At 41.8% G+C, this 18,770-nt stretch overlaps 1 protein-coding gene across 2 annotated transcripts in view; it reads left to right on the top strand.

Annotated features, from left to right (window-relative positions):
* LOC119005768 (vacuolar protein sorting-associated protein 13B-like) overlaps positions 1-18,770 on the top strand; it is a 324,995-nt gene that overhangs the window by 198,705 nt on the left and 107,520 nt on the right. For both annotated transcript variants that reach the window (XM_037073678.1, XM_037073679.1), the window contains exons 32-34: positions 10,382-10,585; positions 15,029-15,155; positions 16,738-16,881. In XM_037073678.1, the coding sequence (XP_036929573.1) occupies positions 10,382-10,585; positions 15,029-15,155; positions 16,738-16,881 (475 nt within the window). The remainder of the gene's footprint in view (positions 1-10,381; positions 10,586-15,028; positions 15,156-16,737; positions 16,882-18,770) is intronic.

Genomic DNA, 18,770 nt, shown 5'->3' with positions numbered 1-18,770 from the left:
TGAAGTATACTGAAAGAACAGAAGAAAATGATTGCTGACGGAATTATGCAAAGATGGTAAAGATGATGCAAGATGAGCAGCAGCAAAGCCAGGGGCAGAGGTGTTGCAGTGGGAAACTATCACAGTTATCACCCACATGAATGTTGCTCTTGTAATTTCTCTAAAATTGTCGCTCTTTTATACACCCTTCCTTAATTACTACAATTTAGTCTTTCTAATCATCCTTTGTCTCACACAGCAGTTTCCTCGTCTGTCACTTTCAACGACATTCATACCCATTAGCTTCTCTTTCCCCTTTGTGGTTCTTACATTCTGCACGGTTCTTCCGTCCTTATTGGAACAAGATGCAGTACCAGCAAGCACAGAGACAATCAAGCTCAGGCTGATTCCTAGAGAACACTGTCATTGCACATGTTCAGTTTGACAGGCTCCAGATGATGCTGATTGAATGCAGCCTTTATTCCAAGTCTCACCTCTTGACGGTCTCTGATATGTGGCCATTTCTGCAACCTGTTGAGAGCATTCTATTTACACCAGATCTCGCAAGACTTTTCCGTCTACTTCATGTAATCTGTTCAACTTCTCTCTCCTGTTTTTTGCACAAAACTTTTTTTTACAGGAAGTGGGGAGAACGTTCACCCCATTTAACCCACAACAGTTGGACCATCTGACTTGCAAATTAAGCGGTGGGATGGGCGTAACGACAAGCTAGCTTACTTGATGACACCGCTTAACAGAACAGAAATCAGCCAGGCGGTCCCACCCGTTATGTATAGCGGGTAGTGTTAACATGTTTCCGGATAATTGTAAATGGAGGGAGTAGAAGACTGTTTACGCTTAACTTGCATCTCTGCTGTGGATTTATAAGTCACAAATTTGCGCCAGTGGCACAGAAAGTGAGCCATGACTGTCACACCATCATGGAAGGATGTACTGCTGTAGAGGAGGTCAGCAGCAAAACTTGTTCCAGCCACCTACATAAAAGCACACCCTTAAACAATTTGTATCAGTTTCAGTCAATGCTATGTTAGGAATATTTGTAACTTATTACCTGGCTGTCAGACAGCCCTTTGCTTTGGCATTATATTTTCTCAGTAATAATTTTTCTTGAAGAGAATTACACAAAACCACTGCCAGATAGGCCAGATAGACACAAGCGTATCCTCTTGTCTCTACATTGAACCACATTTTGTTTCGTAGTTGTCATAATGCAATTTTTTTGTTTTTTATCTTCCTGTATTTGTTGTCTCTTCAATAAATTCCTGAAACTCTGACTCACACAGCTAATCTGCAGCCTGCCTGCAGCGTAATGCAGTTTATGGCATGCATAGGGCAAAAAAAAGTTTTGCTTTTAAATATAGTTGGTCTTTTCTCTCGCAGTCAGTCGCTCCCATGCTGTTTCCTGTACATTTTCTACATTCTGCCCCTCTCCTGCCCCAAATCAACAGCATTGGTAGTGGAATTAGGTAGGTACAGGAGTTCACTCCCCCCATGTGATTTCCACAGTTAGGGGGGAAAGAGGGAAATCTCTCATATAGAAATGTCACTTTGTATAAATACACTTCGCGGTTTGGATGAATGCGAGATCCGCTTCAGAATTATAAACACTGGCTCTGCAGTCATTTATATGGGAGGAAGAATTAGCTGATGTAGGAAGCATGTGTGCCCCAGATTATTGTAATTATTTTACGCTGTTTTTCCTTGCTGACATAAAAGTATTTGGACACCATCTCATGAGAAGAAGGTTATAGTCCTGTTGTATTAGGCTACACCAGGGGTTTCTAAGCTTCTTTCATATTGTTGAAGTCCGACCTGTCTCCCCTCAAAGCTTGTGAATTAGACATAAGTTTTTAATTCCATTATGTGGGAGCTTCCAGCAGCAAGTCATTGTATTTAGTTTCATTCCGCCCTTTGTTTGCTGGAAGGAAATTTGAATTAGAAAAAAATGTTGTTTGAGGTCAAGGCAAACATCAACGAGAAGGACCTACTGTTTCAGCTATCGGATTACATGTTTGTTCAGCCTGTCTGCTAAACCTGTTGCATACGTTAACCTAATCAAATATGGCCATCGTTTCCCTGACTTTGTTTAGGAAAATGTTCATTCTTTATCCAAAGAAGGATAAGGCCTTGATATGTAATCTGGTTGCTTTAAACATTCGTCAGAATTCAATAATTGCTGTAAACAGTGTGTAATCAACTTCAAAGTGCTCTGCCAAAGACCCTCATTTTCACAGATAAAAATGAGCATCTTCAAAAATACACACAATTCGCATCTGTGCGTAGTAATGTGAAGCAGCTTGGCAATCCTGAACCGCTTAATCAATATCAAGTGGAAAAAACAGTAGTGGCTCATGCTGCTGGATCCATAAAGTGGGCCTAATTTTACAGCTCCATAAAACACTCTCCTCGCCGGAGCACGAATTGTACAATTTATGTGCAGGAGTAAATCACAAAGAATGCTCTGAAGACTGTAACCATCTTGGTTTTAGGCTTATATCTTTGAGTGAACATGTGCCTGTGCATGTGAGCATTATGTTTTAACGCACAATAAGTTTCCAGCTAGACCATAGATATTTTTCCGTGTTTATGTATGCTTTTCTGCCGATTTGTCCTGATAGTTAAGCTAATGTGTACTCAAAAGTTGTGTGTAAATTATAGTATTTGGGAATTAGAAGAGGGATCTGCTCCATGTATTCTTCTGTAGTGACAATCTGGACCGCATGTCTGATACAGCATGTGAGGTGCAGCTGTACAAGTATTGTTCTCACTGCATCATCTATTATTGTCAATCTACTTGAAACTGCGTCAGCTGGAATAAATGATTTTGGTCCTTTGTGATCCTGACTCCTTCAAGTTTCAAAAGAGCATTTATTCACTTCAGGCTTTGTCAATCAGACCAGTGAACCCCCTGAGTGCCTTGCCAAAGACCAGGAACAGACTTGGATCTTGAATCTTCCCTCAGCAAAAGGATCATTTTCCTTTAATTAGTGTAAAAGTAGCATTGAGGTATGCGCCTGTTCTACTTTAGCTTGATGAAAATGACTGCATATGAGGGCAAGCCAGATCCTTGGCTACTCCTGCCATGTTCCCTACTGCAGCCAGTTATGAATAATCTATTCCACGCATGTGTTTAGCGATTAATTAAAGATAAGGCCTCTCAAATTAAAAAGGCAGTGGGATTACGTCATTGTGAAACTGCTTGGTGGGGACACAAATCTGGTTTCAATCTGAGGTCTGAGGAAGTCAGCGAGGCATTCCCTTCACACCTCTGCATCAGGGACCCACTGCTAAAACTCTGCCTGACATGTTTTATAAAAGCAACATTATGTCTGTTCTCAGAGCCGGGAGGAAGCATATCAAATCTGTTACTGCTAACAGAGGAAGTGATTTCACAAGCACCAGCCCACTCAGTTTTATGGGAAAAATGGTAGCTTTGTCCTTCAGTGATACACACACACAGATGACTAATTCTCAGCAGATAGTTCAAGTGAACATATTGTAGTTGGAAGTTTTAAGACGGATTGATGCACACAAGACACAGACTCACACACAAACTGCCAGTTACAGCTTCAGATGTTCACAAATGTTGACTATAGGGGCCTTTTTTAGTCGATACGCTACAGATGTACCAACTGTATGAAGGCATTGAGTGAGAAGCAGTTTTGTATAAAGTAACAAAAAACCATGCTTGAGTAAAGGTAAACATATTCTGTTAAAAGTCACCCATGCAAATAGTGCATGAAAGTCTAATTTGATACTACATGTAATCATGTATCGACAGATTTTCTGGCAATTAATGATTTAAGTATTAAAAGTACAATTAAAAGTAAAATTATACATATATTACATGTATTTCATTATGCATATACTGTATACGATAGGCCGATAGTCAGTTGACCCTTTTTTTTTTTTAATTACCGGAATAAGCTGATAACATAGATTCAATCCAAAAACGTGTTACTTTGGCTCTCATGTATCATGCAATGTGATTAACAGGTCACTAAAGATGTCAAATCAATGTTGTGTGTAAAAAATACTGTATTTGCCTCCAAAATGTAGTGGAGTGGAGGTGTAAAGTAGCAAAGCAAAATGCAAAGTACTTAAGTAAATGTACTTGGTTACATCACTGGTGAGAAGTCATTGCCCTTAAATAGCCAGTGAATTAATGTCCCTGTTAACCAGGAATGTTTCTCGAGCTGCACACAAGCAGAAGCAGTAGAAAAGTTAAAGCTAAACAGACCAGGCAAAGTGTGTGTACGTGTGTGTACGTGTGTGTGTGTGTGTGTGTGTGTGTGTGTGTGTGTGTGTGTGTGTGTGTGTGTGTGTGTGTGTGTGTGTGTGTGTGTGTGTGTGTGTGTATATGTGTGTATTTTAAAGTGAAGCAGAACAGAAGCAGTGGCGATGAGACGGCATCAGGACGTTTCAGTAAATGGCCCTTGCAGTGTTATTTGCAGGGACAAACTGCAGAATTCTAAAGACTGAAATGTAAGTCTGGAGTTGCATCAATAGTCTGACTGATGCACAGCCAAGGACATGGGATATTATACAGCTTTAAAAATACTTTCTTGTTTTAATGTGTTAATAAATGAGTAAGTGTTCACTCCGGGATTGTAGCAAACTGTATGTTTTTACTGTACAGTGAATCATGGATTACGATGAAAGATTAGCAGTGTAATTTGTATAGTCATTGGCCTGTGCGAATTCCATGGAACACACGTCAGCCAGAGCCAAGTGAAATATCTGTTCAGTCTTCACTCGTGGCTTCTTTGCAACATGGAAGTGTGATGCAAGAAGCAGATTTTTGCATTAGTACATGATGAGCCCATAAATTACACTGGCAGACTGACATTTTAACAGGCCATCATGGCGAGCACATGTTAGCCAGTGTCTTCAGAACAACACGTCTAATACCGGCCATGTTTATAACAATATAACTACACTGACATGTAAACTAAACGGGAGATACATGACTCCTGCAATTAAGATATGTTGAAATCAAAGTGCAAATACTGACTTTTGGTATACACCATGTCATTGTAAACGGGGGGGGGGGGGGGGCTTATCCGGTTTCCTCCCGCTCCTTATTATCATGTACCATTGTCATGAGGGTGGTATGAGCTTGAGCTGAGCCCTGCTTGTATTGTATATAGAAGTAATAGTTTCCTGCTAAGCTCTTGTGTAAATATGATATAATTGGTTGAGAATGGGTGTCTTTAAGTTGCAATCAGACTAATGAATAACAGGCTTCTGTTGGGAGCAGCAGTGGAGATGAGTAATGCTGCTGGGCTGAAAAAAGAATAGATGTTTGAGTTATTGTCATAGGAATTCATCAGCACATCAAAGCCTGGTCACAATGCAGGAGAACAGCAAATTATGTACATTGCCTATTGTGCCAGTGAGAAAAAAAAACTCAACTATGTATTGTTGTACTTGACAAGTAAGTACTTTGTTATTGCCAAGTGTGACAAATTTGGAGAATTGTTGCAGCGTTGTTGTCGTGGATATTTTGTTGTTTCTGTGACTGTGTTAGACTTCTGTCGAAAAAAGGCTCTAGCCATCAAAAATAATTTTAGTAGCAGCGGTCTCAAAATCTGGGTCTTGTGTTATGCTGACTCGCCATGTTCCACGACATCATTTTCCCCTTGCACTCCGAGGGCTGCTCAGTGTTCTAATTCAGAGCCTTAATTACTATAATTGGTAGATGCAAATTAACAGCAATTGGACTTGACTGGGGTCATAAATCCACAGCTCAAAATTTGCAGAATTTCTGGCAATTCAGAGCGGACCACCATAGGCAGGGGTGCTTAACTCACTAAGTAATTGCAAGTTTCATGAATCATAATGCTTATGAATTCCCCCTCGGCACACACACAGGCCCAGTGGGACTCCACTTTAAGCCACTGGGAGTCATATCGAGCAGATTGAGAAGCCACTGTGCAGCGTTGGCCTCTCCACAACAGAAATACCATGAAGGAGCTGCTGGGTGCTAATGATGTTTGGCTAATAACATTTGGAGCCACAGAAAGGAATATCAAAACCTCAGTTGAAAACGTTCTCTTTTAGAATTTATGGGTGACTGATACCATTTATGCTGGTCTCACAAAAACCCTTTGCGTCTTGGATGTTACGTTTGCATTTTAAATGAAGTAGTGGAGACCCCACCACAAAATTAAACGACACAGCGAGATGTTCACTGTTAGTGTTTCATGCAGCATGTGCGCTCTCAGTTCAAATATACAGTAGTTGGGGTCTGCTCAAAACAAAGAACACGGAACACTCGTGAAATAAAGCACATCTGTGTACAAACCTAATTTAGCTTGACTTGGCCGAATTAAGCCTGAGATCTCAATGAAATTTCTACTCAGTACATATGTTCAACCAAGAGAGCAGAAACAGAGGGCCCCATCTCTCTTCAGCACACACTCACAGACACATGCATACACTCCTTCCTCTGTTGAACGTGTAAGCAGACATGTATTGCATGTGATTGTTGGGGAAATGGAGTGAAAAACAGGTCCGGGGTTGTGGGTTCAGGTTGCGGGTTTCAGAGTGACGAGATCCAGAAGCCAGCGGCGCTTGGTATTACCCTGGTGCTTCCTGCCCCACCAGCTTGGGGCAGGGAATGGGGACAGGGGGGATTGATGGAGCCTGAGAGGAGAAGGTGGGAGGACATCTAAAGCCAAGGGCCAGGATAGACTCTGCCCCACAGGACCCCCCTCGGCAAGACCGTGTAACACAGCCCACTGCTCCCACACTCCTACCATTGAGCCTCAACCAGATCCCGCTGTGGTTTGTTTTACAACCTTGAACCACAGTTAGCCTTCAGAACCTTAGCATGGTAATCAGGCTCTCCCAAGATTCCACTTTCGCTTTTTCTCAACAAGCTCTTTTACTTATTTACCCATGGGCTCTGTTCAATATGAGTCTGTGTCCGCAGAACCCTCTTTAAAAATATTTCACTTTATTTTTCTTACAATTCGTTCTCTCCTGTTGTGCAAGTTCTCTACCCCAAGTCTGGATGTTATTTCAGAGTTGTGTGCAGCAGCAGAGTAAATCCTTCACTGGTTACGCCTAATGCGTCCATGGCATGTGGCAGCAGTGTGTCTCGGCATGAGCTCTTTTGCCGTTTATCAGTATATACATGGGCATTACCTAATGTGAGTGTTAAGCGGTGTGTTCTGCATGTGCCCAAAAGGCTCCTCCTCGAATCTCATTACCACTTCAGTACACAATCCAAATCTGCTACATGTTAAGCACCCAGTCCTCCCACACATCCACTTAATAACACAAATCATGATTGATGCTCTGCCCAGCACATGCATACACCCAAAGAATGTTAAACAGAGGAACATAACTTGCAATTAATTGTCCATTTGTAAATGTGTGCCTGCATATCTTGTGTTCAGTGGAATTTGGAACATCATTTTTTTTTTCTTCCTTCAGTGATGAAGTACCAGTGAATCGCTCTTTCCAAGTCCTGCATTCTACATACATAACACTGCCATGGCTTCACTATTTTGTCTGCTGTTTCCCACTGGAGGGTTTGAATTGGATGGAGGCTTTGACTTTGAGCCATAATAACGTTGGAAGGGGGCCCTCATATTTCAGCTCTGATGCGAAATCGGGCCAGTGGCTTTTCAGACTCAAATTGGGTTTAAATTGTGTCAGAGGAGGGAGAAATGTTTTTTAAAATAATAACCATGAATGCCATGAAGCAGAGCGTTCTTACTGCAGAGCTTTTGATCCGTTTTTATAAATAGCAGAATTTTGTCGTAAAAAATAATGTTTCTGTGGTCTTTTCCTGCAATTAAAATAAGGTTGGCTCAGGAACAAGGGCAAAAACTAAGTACTTGTGTTTGAGAAAAATGTCTCTCCCCGCTCTCTCCCTTCCCCTCCCTCCCTCCCTGCCTTCCTCATCTGTAAAAGCATGTCATTTATGACTTGTTATTTTCACTTTGCTCCATCTTTTCCACATGGTAGTGGCAGGCAGATGTCTGATAATGGCATGTGAGACCCAGCAGAAGGGTGTGTTCCACCTGCCTCGCTCTGTGTGTTTTTAGTTCATCCGTGTGTATGGTGGGCAGAGCAAGTGCTGTGCTTTCCCCATGCATTCTCTGATTCCTCTTGGCCAAGCAGTGTGGTCTTCACATGACCAATCAAATATGTCAAACCTCCAGTGTTTTCCCCCCACATGTACAGCAAGGAAATCTGGCTTCAATTATTATTGCACCCCAAGGGGAACTTCCAAAATTCCTCCCCTCCTCATTTGTCAGAAATGAAGCTCTCTCGTTTCCTGCGATTGGCTGAAATATGTCTTTTGATATTAAATCACAAAGGTTTCCACTGGCTGCATGACCAAGACAAATGTTTATCATATTTATTTATGTCATTGGAGATGACCCTGCAGCTCAGCAATGCAGAGACTTGGCTGCAGACTCCCATGTTATGTTGATTGTGAGTAAGAGAGTCTCCTAAATAAGCTGAAGTTAAGAGATAATTTGGAAAGCGCATGAGGTAACTGTGGTTTGTTTAATGTGAAAAATACAGTTTTGGGGTTGGGGAGGGTGATGGAGGTACTGTTACAAAAGCCCTAATGAATCTAGACTGACACATCCCACCCAAATCTTACAGGGCTCTTGGTTTGATTTGTATTATACTCTGTTGATAAATGTGGTTCCAAATGTTGATTAAGGATCTGTTTCACTTGTTTGTATGTCAACAAATCCAACTAAATCCAGTTATACACCTCTGATCTCCCATTGCCATTGCTTTTGTATTCAGTGCTTATTGTCATAACATCACGCTCTGGTAGAGGCCTTTCCAGTGTGGCTAAGGGAGGGAAACGCTATATGAAAATTGCCATTGACGTTGCCGAAACAAATAGGACTACTCAAGCTGCCGCTACATCTGTAGCCATTTTAAACCCTTATTTATACCATTTAAGCTCTCATTTGAATTCACCAGCACAAATAAACATATCATAACGAACCGAAAGCCCTGATGTCATATGCAGATGTTGAATTTTGATTACTTCTTTTGCCTCGTGAATTCGTCAGGATCTTGTCTCTCAAAGGCAAAATACATGACATCATTTTTTCTTGGCTCTCAACCGACGGTGTTTGCTCATTTAATTGTAGCAGTCCGACTACAGAGACGGCATTGCCTGCTCCTGACATATCTCTACATCTCTTCTACTAACTTATTACGGTTGTGTATACTGTAGAAATCCTGTGTTTCTGGAGACAGAAATAGAAAGAGAGAGGCAGTAAGAGCTCCAGTCTCTAGACTACTGTGCTGTCCAGACCAGGGGTCCAAGCAATGTTTACTGCCACTGATAAGCTGGCATAAATCAGAACTTTATAAAAAGCAAATGATTTCACCTGAGGCCTGGGGATATTTATCGGAGCCCTGGCTGTACAAGTACCCGAGGCTTTGATTTAGTCATAAATCATTCTGTAAGAAACTTTTGCTGCTAAACCACCGAGTGGGCAGAGGGAAGAAAGAAGTCAGCAGTGGTTAGGGGCTCCTGCCAGAAGCGCTTTACTGGTTCAGTATAACAGACTACCTGCTCTACTCCTGGAGTCATGCACTTCATTGTAATTGGCTATACAGTATAAAGTACAGCCCAACTGTGACCCCCACAACAATAAATAAAATCTATGAATGTTTTATACATTGAAGTTAGTTTTGCTAAGACACATTTTTTGAACGTGTATGTGCGATACCCACCGCAATATGTTGTCAACCTGAACTTTAAAGAACATCTTATTTAAAGTGGAATTATTGTTGGCCCCACTGTTGCAAAGACAGCTTCAGCAACATGGCTACTGCTAGCAACCAAGAAACCCTGATATTAGTGCTGTGAAAAGGCAGAGTGTTTAACGTGATTGTGGTAATAAGTAGGCAGGTGTCTTTACTGACTGATCTTGTGAAAGGAATGCTGGTTTTTAACCATCCCAGGTCCTAGTGCTGAGAGCAAACATATACAGACCTTGATACAACTTTGCCTTATTTGCCTCCTCCATTGGCAAGGTTCCTTTTTCTTTTGTAGTGTAGAGTTTCTTCAGTTACTCAAGTTGTTCCACTGTTACCTGGGGACATGACTGATGGGAACAATGCCACAGTTCAGCCTCTGTTTTTCCAGGAAATATCCAGCCCCGTGGCAGGATGGTCAACATAGTGGAAATGAAGTTTATAGAGAACCAATCTATACACGGGTGGTGTCATTTTTCCACAGCTGTTATACTGTGCCATCAGTATTTACAGCAAAATGTTGAGTTTAAGCCAAAACGTTGTCTGTTATGAGCTTGATTAAGTATTATTTAACAACATAATTTATAAAGCGACTCAGCTAAGTAAACTTTTTCTCTCTTCCCTCTAGACGTGCATTGAACCTCGGCATCCTGCGTGACCCAGGTTCAGAGGTGGAGGACCGTCAGTACCAGGTTGACCTCCAGTCCATCAACATTGGAACGGCTCAGTGGGAGCAACTCAAGCCAGAGAAGGAAGGTATCAAAGGAGGTGTGTCAGTGGAGAGTGAGAGGAGCTCCCAGAACCCAGCCCTGGAGTGGAACATGGCCAGCAGGTCAGTATTTGCCTTTTAAGACCAAGGGGAAGATGGGGTTGTATGCTCGTTATTCAGATGATACATTCGTGCCACTTAACTTATCGACACAGAATGTTTTTTTTTTCTGTTGATATAGTTGTTGGTGCATTTTGAACATAAATCTTGGTGTATCCCTTGTAAAACCATCAACGCTCAACCAACAGAATGAATTAAATTGCATTTGGGGACAGTTTTTACAAAATGTTCAATCATTGATAACTTCTTCCACTACAAGCACATACACAAAACAACTGTTTGCTACATGCTAGAGCAGCAACAATTAGTCACTCAAAAGAAAATAGTCTGTTTTGATAATTGATTGTTTCCTTTATTTTCAAGAGTCTTTGGGTGAAAGGAAAAAGGAAGCAATTTGCAGCTGTCACTTTGGGCTCTTACTGTTGTGATGAGCATTTTCCACAAAAGCATGTTTTGATGTTTTCCATCGCCAGTAAAAATACGAAAGTAAACCGTTAATAAACTCTTAATAGTCAGACGTAATACCTGTACAGACAAAACCTGGCATACTGAGCTCTCTCATACTGAGGCCTCTTTGCTATTCAATTATTAGAACACCAAGACCCATACTGTTGCATTTGGATGACTAACTTACAATGATCACAGGAAATAAAATTGCCATTGCTGCTAGATTACATCGTTTCACCCTGGCAGGTGCTGTGTGTATTATCGGCTGTGAATGTCCCAACATGTATATCATCAGTCTTGATGTGGGAGGGAGCATGTAGTTATTGCGTAAGCTCCCTATCGTGGAGCCTCTCCATGCACAGTCATAATTACAAACCCTGTCATTTTTTTATGGACTTGGGAGCTAAAACAAGCACGAGTGTAACAGCCTGTTTGGCCACACATCCTATTTTTCCGCTCATGTTTTGAAAGGGAACAGGTCCAAAAATCACAGAATCACGGAGTCCAGATTTGTTCCCTGTCAACAAAAAATAAGCCAGTGTGGAAGAATGCAGCACAGTGTCAACACAGGTCTGATTCAGACTAAGACCTCTCAGGTCATCAGAGCTTAGACACACACCTTTCACACAGGCACAGACACAGACACAACCAAAAAAAGACAAAAAGGAACAATGCTCGTCTTCCCCTCTCCTATGCAGGCGAAAAACTTGCAAATAGCCCTCTCTGGAGCTATTGTTTGGTTTGTCGATTTTGGGCTACTGTAGAAAAATGGCAGTGGAACATGGCATGGAAGAGGACCCGCTCCCTCTTAAGATATAAAAGGCTCGTTCAAATGTAATGAAGCATGAGGATTCTTAGTTTCAGATTATTATATACACTGATGACAACATAATTAGGAATTTTATGTTCCATTTCTGCCCACCTTTAAGGTGCTGGCTACACCCTTTTAAACTCGAAGCTTACGTAAGAAATGGGGCAAACATCAGTACGAAAGAATGGCAAAAGTGATCATGTGGTTTTTACAATGTTGTCAGCCAGAGTGACTCAAAATGAGCAAGTATGAGGAGCTTTTGACATTTCAACAAGGAGTGGACCTATGGGATGGTGCTCCTAATCATCGGACCACCCTGATCTTTTTACTCTCCCTCTGTCTCCTCAGTAGTTTTGACCATCTATCCCAAAATCCTCATTTGCTCATTGTGGCAGCCTGGGTCTGTTGTAAAACAGCCCTTTTATAGTAAGTAGCGGACTTGGACCTGCGTTGGAGTCTCACACTCTTCGTCTGACGAGCCCATATGAGCAAGGGACTACTGAGGCTCAGTCCACTCACAATCATTTTTTTCTTTTTACTCTCAATTTGTCTCTCGGTCGATGAAAACAGGGCTGCGTGGGCTTCATGCCAAGGCCAGATTGTCTGACAGGGCAATGAAGTGAGATTTTGGGCTCACACTTTGGGCTCCAGAAGATGCTGAATGCCTTTTGAGTGGACTCAACTTTCTTAAGACATGCTATAGCTGCAGGTCTGGATTTGTATTCAGAGCTTGATCACGGGATGACCTAACATGTAGCTTAACAGTATTCAAAGGATTGACACAGTATTATACAGTTACGAAGGTCACTTTAGTTGGACAGTGCTTGTAGTGAATCATCCAAAAAGCAGGATGTTTTTAGCTTTAACATGATTAGCTTCTTTGCTTATTTTCATATTCTAATAATTAAGATTTGCACCGGTAAGCTTCTGTATGCTCGTGAGTACAAGGTCAAACCTGTTGTAGTTGCTGAGGTTTTTTCTATTTCACCCTAACTATTAGTCCTAGCTTCCAAAACAAATCATTCATGGTGCCTGCGGCTCAGGAGGTTCTGTTTTTTGGCTTCGCCGTATCGCACTGCTGTGTGCTACATACGCTGTATACCTCGCCCTCAGCCACCACCACAACGGAGTCATAACTGAACATGTGATTTAGAACGTTCCAACACTCTGCGGAAAGGGGAGTCAAGTTCACAGCTTTACTTGTCTGCTGCAATCACCCGCAGAAGTACACCACCTCGGTTGTAACAAGTTTTGACACACACCACTTCCAAAGTTCACACCTTTCCCTTGTTCCCTACATCGATACCCCCCTTTTCCCTCTCCAGCTTTGGACTCGTGGCATGTTCGCTCCTCAGTATTTCAGGTTCAATTCCAGTAGTTGCGGATCTGCAGTGGCTTCAGTTGGCTTCCTGAGGTTTTGTGAGGAAATTCCAGCACCATGGATCCACTGACAGGATCTGTCCTCGTCACAGTGTGTAGTTGCCGGCGAGGAAAGACCTTGTGTCATGGAGCCGTGAACTCTCTCCATCGCCCTGCCTGTCAGCCACCCAGCGCAGGCCTCTCTCTTTATGTCCACATGCTGATATCTACATTTGCTGTGCACACTGTGTGGCTTTGCACGGAAACAAAATCATTCTTTTCATCTTTTGTTCTTTGCACCACACCCGTTCAAAGGTACACACACACACAGTCACACAGAGTTCTCCAGCTCAGTCAGAGGACCCCATGTTACTGGTAAACTGAGCCTCACGCCTCCTAGCCCCGCTGATGAATGATAGCACCTGTCCCCTGCAACGAGACACTCATTGTTTCAATCCCTGTCTGAGGGGAGATTAGCCAACACCAATTGGCCTCACAGATCATTTCACCTCCGAATTAGGCCTCCCTCAAACTCTCTGCACAGAGAAATGTGTCAGAAAATAATCCCTTAAGGGCACTGGTAATGCACATTTGTGTAGCAGAAGTGAATATGATATTACTCCAGTTAAGTACTGTACTCGAGGCCACCTAGAAACGGGGCGCTTTATAATCCTAGCCAACTATAAATATTGGAAGTCGTACCACTTGATTGTTTTAATAGCAGCAGATGTGGCAATTAACACCACCTTATAAAGCCCACTGGTATATTTGTTTTACTTCTAACAAATGTTCCCACAAATATGACTTGATTGTGGGAATGAACATTAGTGAAATGGAGAGAGTTGATGTGAGAAGGTCTCCATTTGATCGTGTGTATACAATTAAGGGGTGTTCCCAATTGAGACTTGTCAAATAACGTCTCACTCTGTCTCTGTAACCATATTCAAGCTTCCAGCTCAAATGTGTTACACCAGAAGTTTGAAAAAGCTCACTTCTGGGAATATTTCACAGGTCTGGCCTGCAAGAGAAAATCTATTTTGAAGTCTCTTGTTGTGAGTTCAGCTTTTCGTCCTACTGGTTTGAATTTAAAAAGCCAGAGCATGTTTGAAATGTGTGTCTGCCTGTCAGCTAAAGGCAAAACAAAAGCTCAGTTTTGAACATTTTGTGGTTTTGACTGTGTTGTGTTGACTTGTCAGTCGTGGGCAGATGGAACCGTCTAACAAATATTTTACGTCTGGTAATCATAACACATTATTAGTAAATAAAGGTTGGGGGGGATGTTAGTGAACACATGATCCCTTATGGTTGCTGTTTTCTATTCCAGTGTAATTCTAGAATGACTTCAACACCAGGACTATACACTTTTTACTTAAGTAAAGTCAAATAATACTTTTTAAATGAAAATGTCCGTTAAGTGGCTATAATAAACATTAGAGCTGGAACGATTCATCAATTAGTTGTCAGCTATTAGATAATTCACTAACTATTTTGATCTTCAAGTTAATTAAAAAAAAAAAAAGATGAAAAGGATACATTTCTAATTTCTTAAATGTGAATATTTTCGGGTTTTCTATTTAGGGCTTTAGGAAATACAGATTGATATTTGTCACCTGCCGTTTTATGGACTGAACATGGGGGAAATAACTGACAGATTATTATAAAATGAAAAGATTTGTTAGTTGCAGCCCTATTATACGTTTAGGTGCTTGACAGGATGTCTAACTCTCTAACTGGAGTAGTAATGATATCATACAAAGAGAATATCATGTTATGGAATCTGTCTGTCTGTGAAGAATTTGCTAACAGTTTCTGTGTGTGTCTTCTTTCAGTATCAGGAGGCACCAGGAGCGGCGGGCCATCCTGACACCAATCCTGACTGACTTCTCTGTTCGGGTGACTGCTGCCCCAGCCATCATCTTCAGCAAGAATCTGTCTCCAGACTGCGGACAGGCAGAGGTCAGTAACTACTCAACACAGCTTTTTACAAAGTACTCATATCTGAAGAGTGAATTCATCTTCACTGGGGCAAACTTATGAAACAGAGTTTGCCCGAGACAGGCAGAGGAGACCTTGATATTTCATTTATAGAACTTGCATGTGATGGGCGGTGAGTTAAACTAGTAAGATAGCATGAAACTGCTCACAGCAAGGTCTGTGGATTTTCTTGAATGATCAGGTAAAGATTTATGTAAAGATACTTATCTATTTAGTTAACTTGCCAACTCACACCAAAGCAATCTAGCTGGTAAACAGCACTTCTGGTTAGGAGAAAAAAATACATATTTTAGATTTTGGGGTATCTTTCCTTTTTAGCAATAGTTTTCTACAAAGTTGTGGGTCAGTCAGAGGTTGCATGTTTTTCTTCATCTCCGTTGCTTACACTGACACTGTGTCCCCTTTGACCCTGACCTGTTACAACCATGATTGTAACCATTACTCTCACAATCCGTTGTCCGGTATTAGACACTGATTATGTGAGATGTCAGAAGTATTTACGTCCTGCCTCTTAACGTACAGTAACTTCCTCATTAGGAATCCCTCAGCCAGTCCACCATGTAATGGAGGCTTTTGACCCACAGAGTTCAAACCTTTCTGCTTATACAGCTGATGTTTTCTGGCACAGCTCTCTGAGACTTCCTGCCTCTTTGATGCCTTGTCCGTCCATGCTAACGTGCCCCTTGACAATGGGTAACAGCTAATCCATAGATGCACTGAGACACACACACACACACACACGCACACACACACACACACACAGTGCGATTTGTATAACTCAGTCAGTACCAACACAAACAGGACTTTGAAAACTTTCTATATTGAAAATCATATTCACTATAAAATATCTTCTAACTGCCTGCCCTTGCCACACAAATATAACAGCTTTATTCCATTATTAATTTGTTAATTATGACATACACTCACTGATCTCCTATCAATATTCTGCGGTTTAAATTCCCATTCGCCCAGCGATGCGTTCTGTAACTATTATTGCAACCATATGAATTCATGACCTTGTGTGTTAAAATTACAGCTATTACTACACAAATCATTGTTAAAATGATAATGCTCCTCTACATATGTTTTATACATTGAAAATGAGAAAAATACATTAGTATATGTTTGGATATTGAATGAAATTAGCAGTAAATTTTATGTTTTTAAACTGTGGGTCTGAGTAGATTAGGTTTACACAGTAGTGGCCAAATACCATTGTGTGTAGTTACTGTAGGTCTGGCCCATGTGTGTGCGGTTCAACCCAAAGTGTTAGTGAGTGATATCCTGTTAGATGTAGCCTCCAGGCTGAGGTTTGAGGGTGGGACCCTGGAGAGCACAGAGGGAAGAGGGGAACATGGAACAACTGAGCAAAACTGAGCAGATAGAGGGGACATAGAAACTAAATAGAGTAAGAGCATAAAGAGAGAAGCAGTTTGTGAGGTCACACACAAATCCACTTGTGTTGTTGTATGTTTTTCATGCTCTGTCCGCTAACCTCCCTCTTTCCATTTCCCATTGTGCTATCTCCCTCATTTCTCTCAAGGAGGTGGTGGTGTGTGGCCACTCTCTGGAGGTAAATGTGACCAGCAGTCTGGATTTCTACCTCAGCGTTGCCCAGGTGCAGCTCCTTCAGCAGCTTTTCCGAGACAACATGGTGGGGATGGATGCTCCTGAGAAGAGTGCTGAGGTACATACTGTAATTAACAAATGAGTGCACGTCACACATGAATCACATCTGTCTTACTGATAATGAACATCTTGTGCCTCCTCGTGAATTTCCACGGTTTGACACACATCCATTTATAAATTGCAGCGTGGGGCTTTTGCTGTTTAGCCCAAAAAATCTGTCATGGCCGTTTTCCCGATACAGCACCCCAAACTTTTGCCCCTGTCTATTTTGGGTGAATCTAACACATTTAAATATTTACTTGCTCAGAGCAAGACAGTTCTCTAATTTGACCTTAGTTTACTGCACTGTGCTCAGCTGCAGCTTTCAGGGCCCTTTCTATTGTTTACAGGACAGGGAGCTCCCAGGCGCCATTTGCGCTGTCTGACCGCTTAATAAAGCTTTCTAATGGAACACAATATAAAAATATTTACCAGCTGCGGTGAGGGGACCGGGGAGAGAAGAGGTTGTCAAATGGGATGAAATTAAGTGAGTTGACAGAGTGATTTTACTGTTGTTGCTCCTCTTAGGACTCTTTACGGGAGGATGTGAGCATTGACGTGCAGCGACTGCGTCAGATTACTCAGACCCTGTAAAGGCTTCTGTGAAGTGATTCGGTTGGCTTCCTAGGAAAACCTAAAATACACATTCATGGGACAGTACAGTGGATATGCTTTGTCTATGTTACCACTACAGACTTGAGAATGTTGTAGTGACTGATACAGATAACTCTCTTTAAAAACAAGGGGCAGGCTACACCTAAAATCACACAAGGCAGCATATAATCAACTGTTAGGATCAACATCAATCTTTTTTTTTGTTGTTGTTGTCAGATTTGTTAGTGCAACACTATAGAAACAAAAGTGAGAAAGGCATTGTGTGAAATTTGCCTAATTTATTAAGTTATTTATACAGTTAGTCGTAAGGAGGTGCCTGCTGTGCATCTGGTTCTGATTTGGCTGATCTCGGAGCCCTCACCCCTGACTCGTAATGATTCATGGCTTGATTCTGTTGAGGGGCAGCAAACGTCTGCGCAGGGTTCATTCAGGTTCAAGGCAGGATGTGAAAGTTCAGCAGGCAGCTACTCTGGGAGGTCTATTGGCAAACGTTTAAAAATGAAATAATGTAGTTGCCCCCCCCCCCTTCCTAAAATGTTGGTTCTCGGGCAATGTGAACTGAACATCTTTTCAGACTTTTCCATCAACAACTAGCTTCACGACTATTTCATTACATACACACAAAACCCTCTTTGATTTCGGTTTTCTGTGCATTTCTGTGCTGAGCAGCTCTAGTCAGAGGAGCTGGGGATTAAGGGCATTGCTCAAGGGCACCGGGACGGTAGCTGCAAAGTGTTATGTTCTTTTCCCCAGCCATGTTTCCCAGTTTATCCGGGGATGGGAACAGTCAACTTTTTGTTCAGAAATTCACATCTAACCACTGTGTTATTGCTTTCCTCAGCTGGATTTAGTGAAATTGAAATGACCCGTGGGTCCAGAGTGATGTAATATAATGATCATCCGTCCATTATTGAGAATGAAGAAATGAAGAATATATGCTTGGGAAAATACCTCTGATTTCATTTAATATTCCTTTTTTGGTCACCGTTGTTGGGAAAATTTTTGCTTTTATTGTATCGGATTAATTTCAGGTGCATTATACCATGTTCTTTAGCGACTCGGTTTTATAGTAGTGCCATTATGGAGAGTAACAGTATCATTAACACTGAGGTCAGTCAATGCGTGTCTTCACCTCTGTGCAGCTGCAGAGCATGGAGGTTACTCACAATAAATGTGGTCTGGCTTTGACTTTTTTGGACACTCTGTGAAACTATTTGTACCTCCATCTATCTGAGTGTCGTAAGGCTTTGGCGACCGCATCTGTCTAGCTGCTTGGCCTGGACCCTGCAGAAG

This window comes from Acanthopagrus latus, chromosome 17 (genome assembly GCF_904848185.1).
Source record: "Acanthopagrus latus isolate v.2019 chromosome 17, fAcaLat1.1, whole genome shotgun sequence".
NCBI lineage: Eukaryota > Metazoa > Chordata > Actinopteri > Spariformes > Sparidae > Acanthopagrus > Acanthopagrus latus.
The sequence above is the reverse complement of the archived record's forward strand: the minus strand, read 5'-3'. Positions and strand labels throughout refer to the sequence as shown.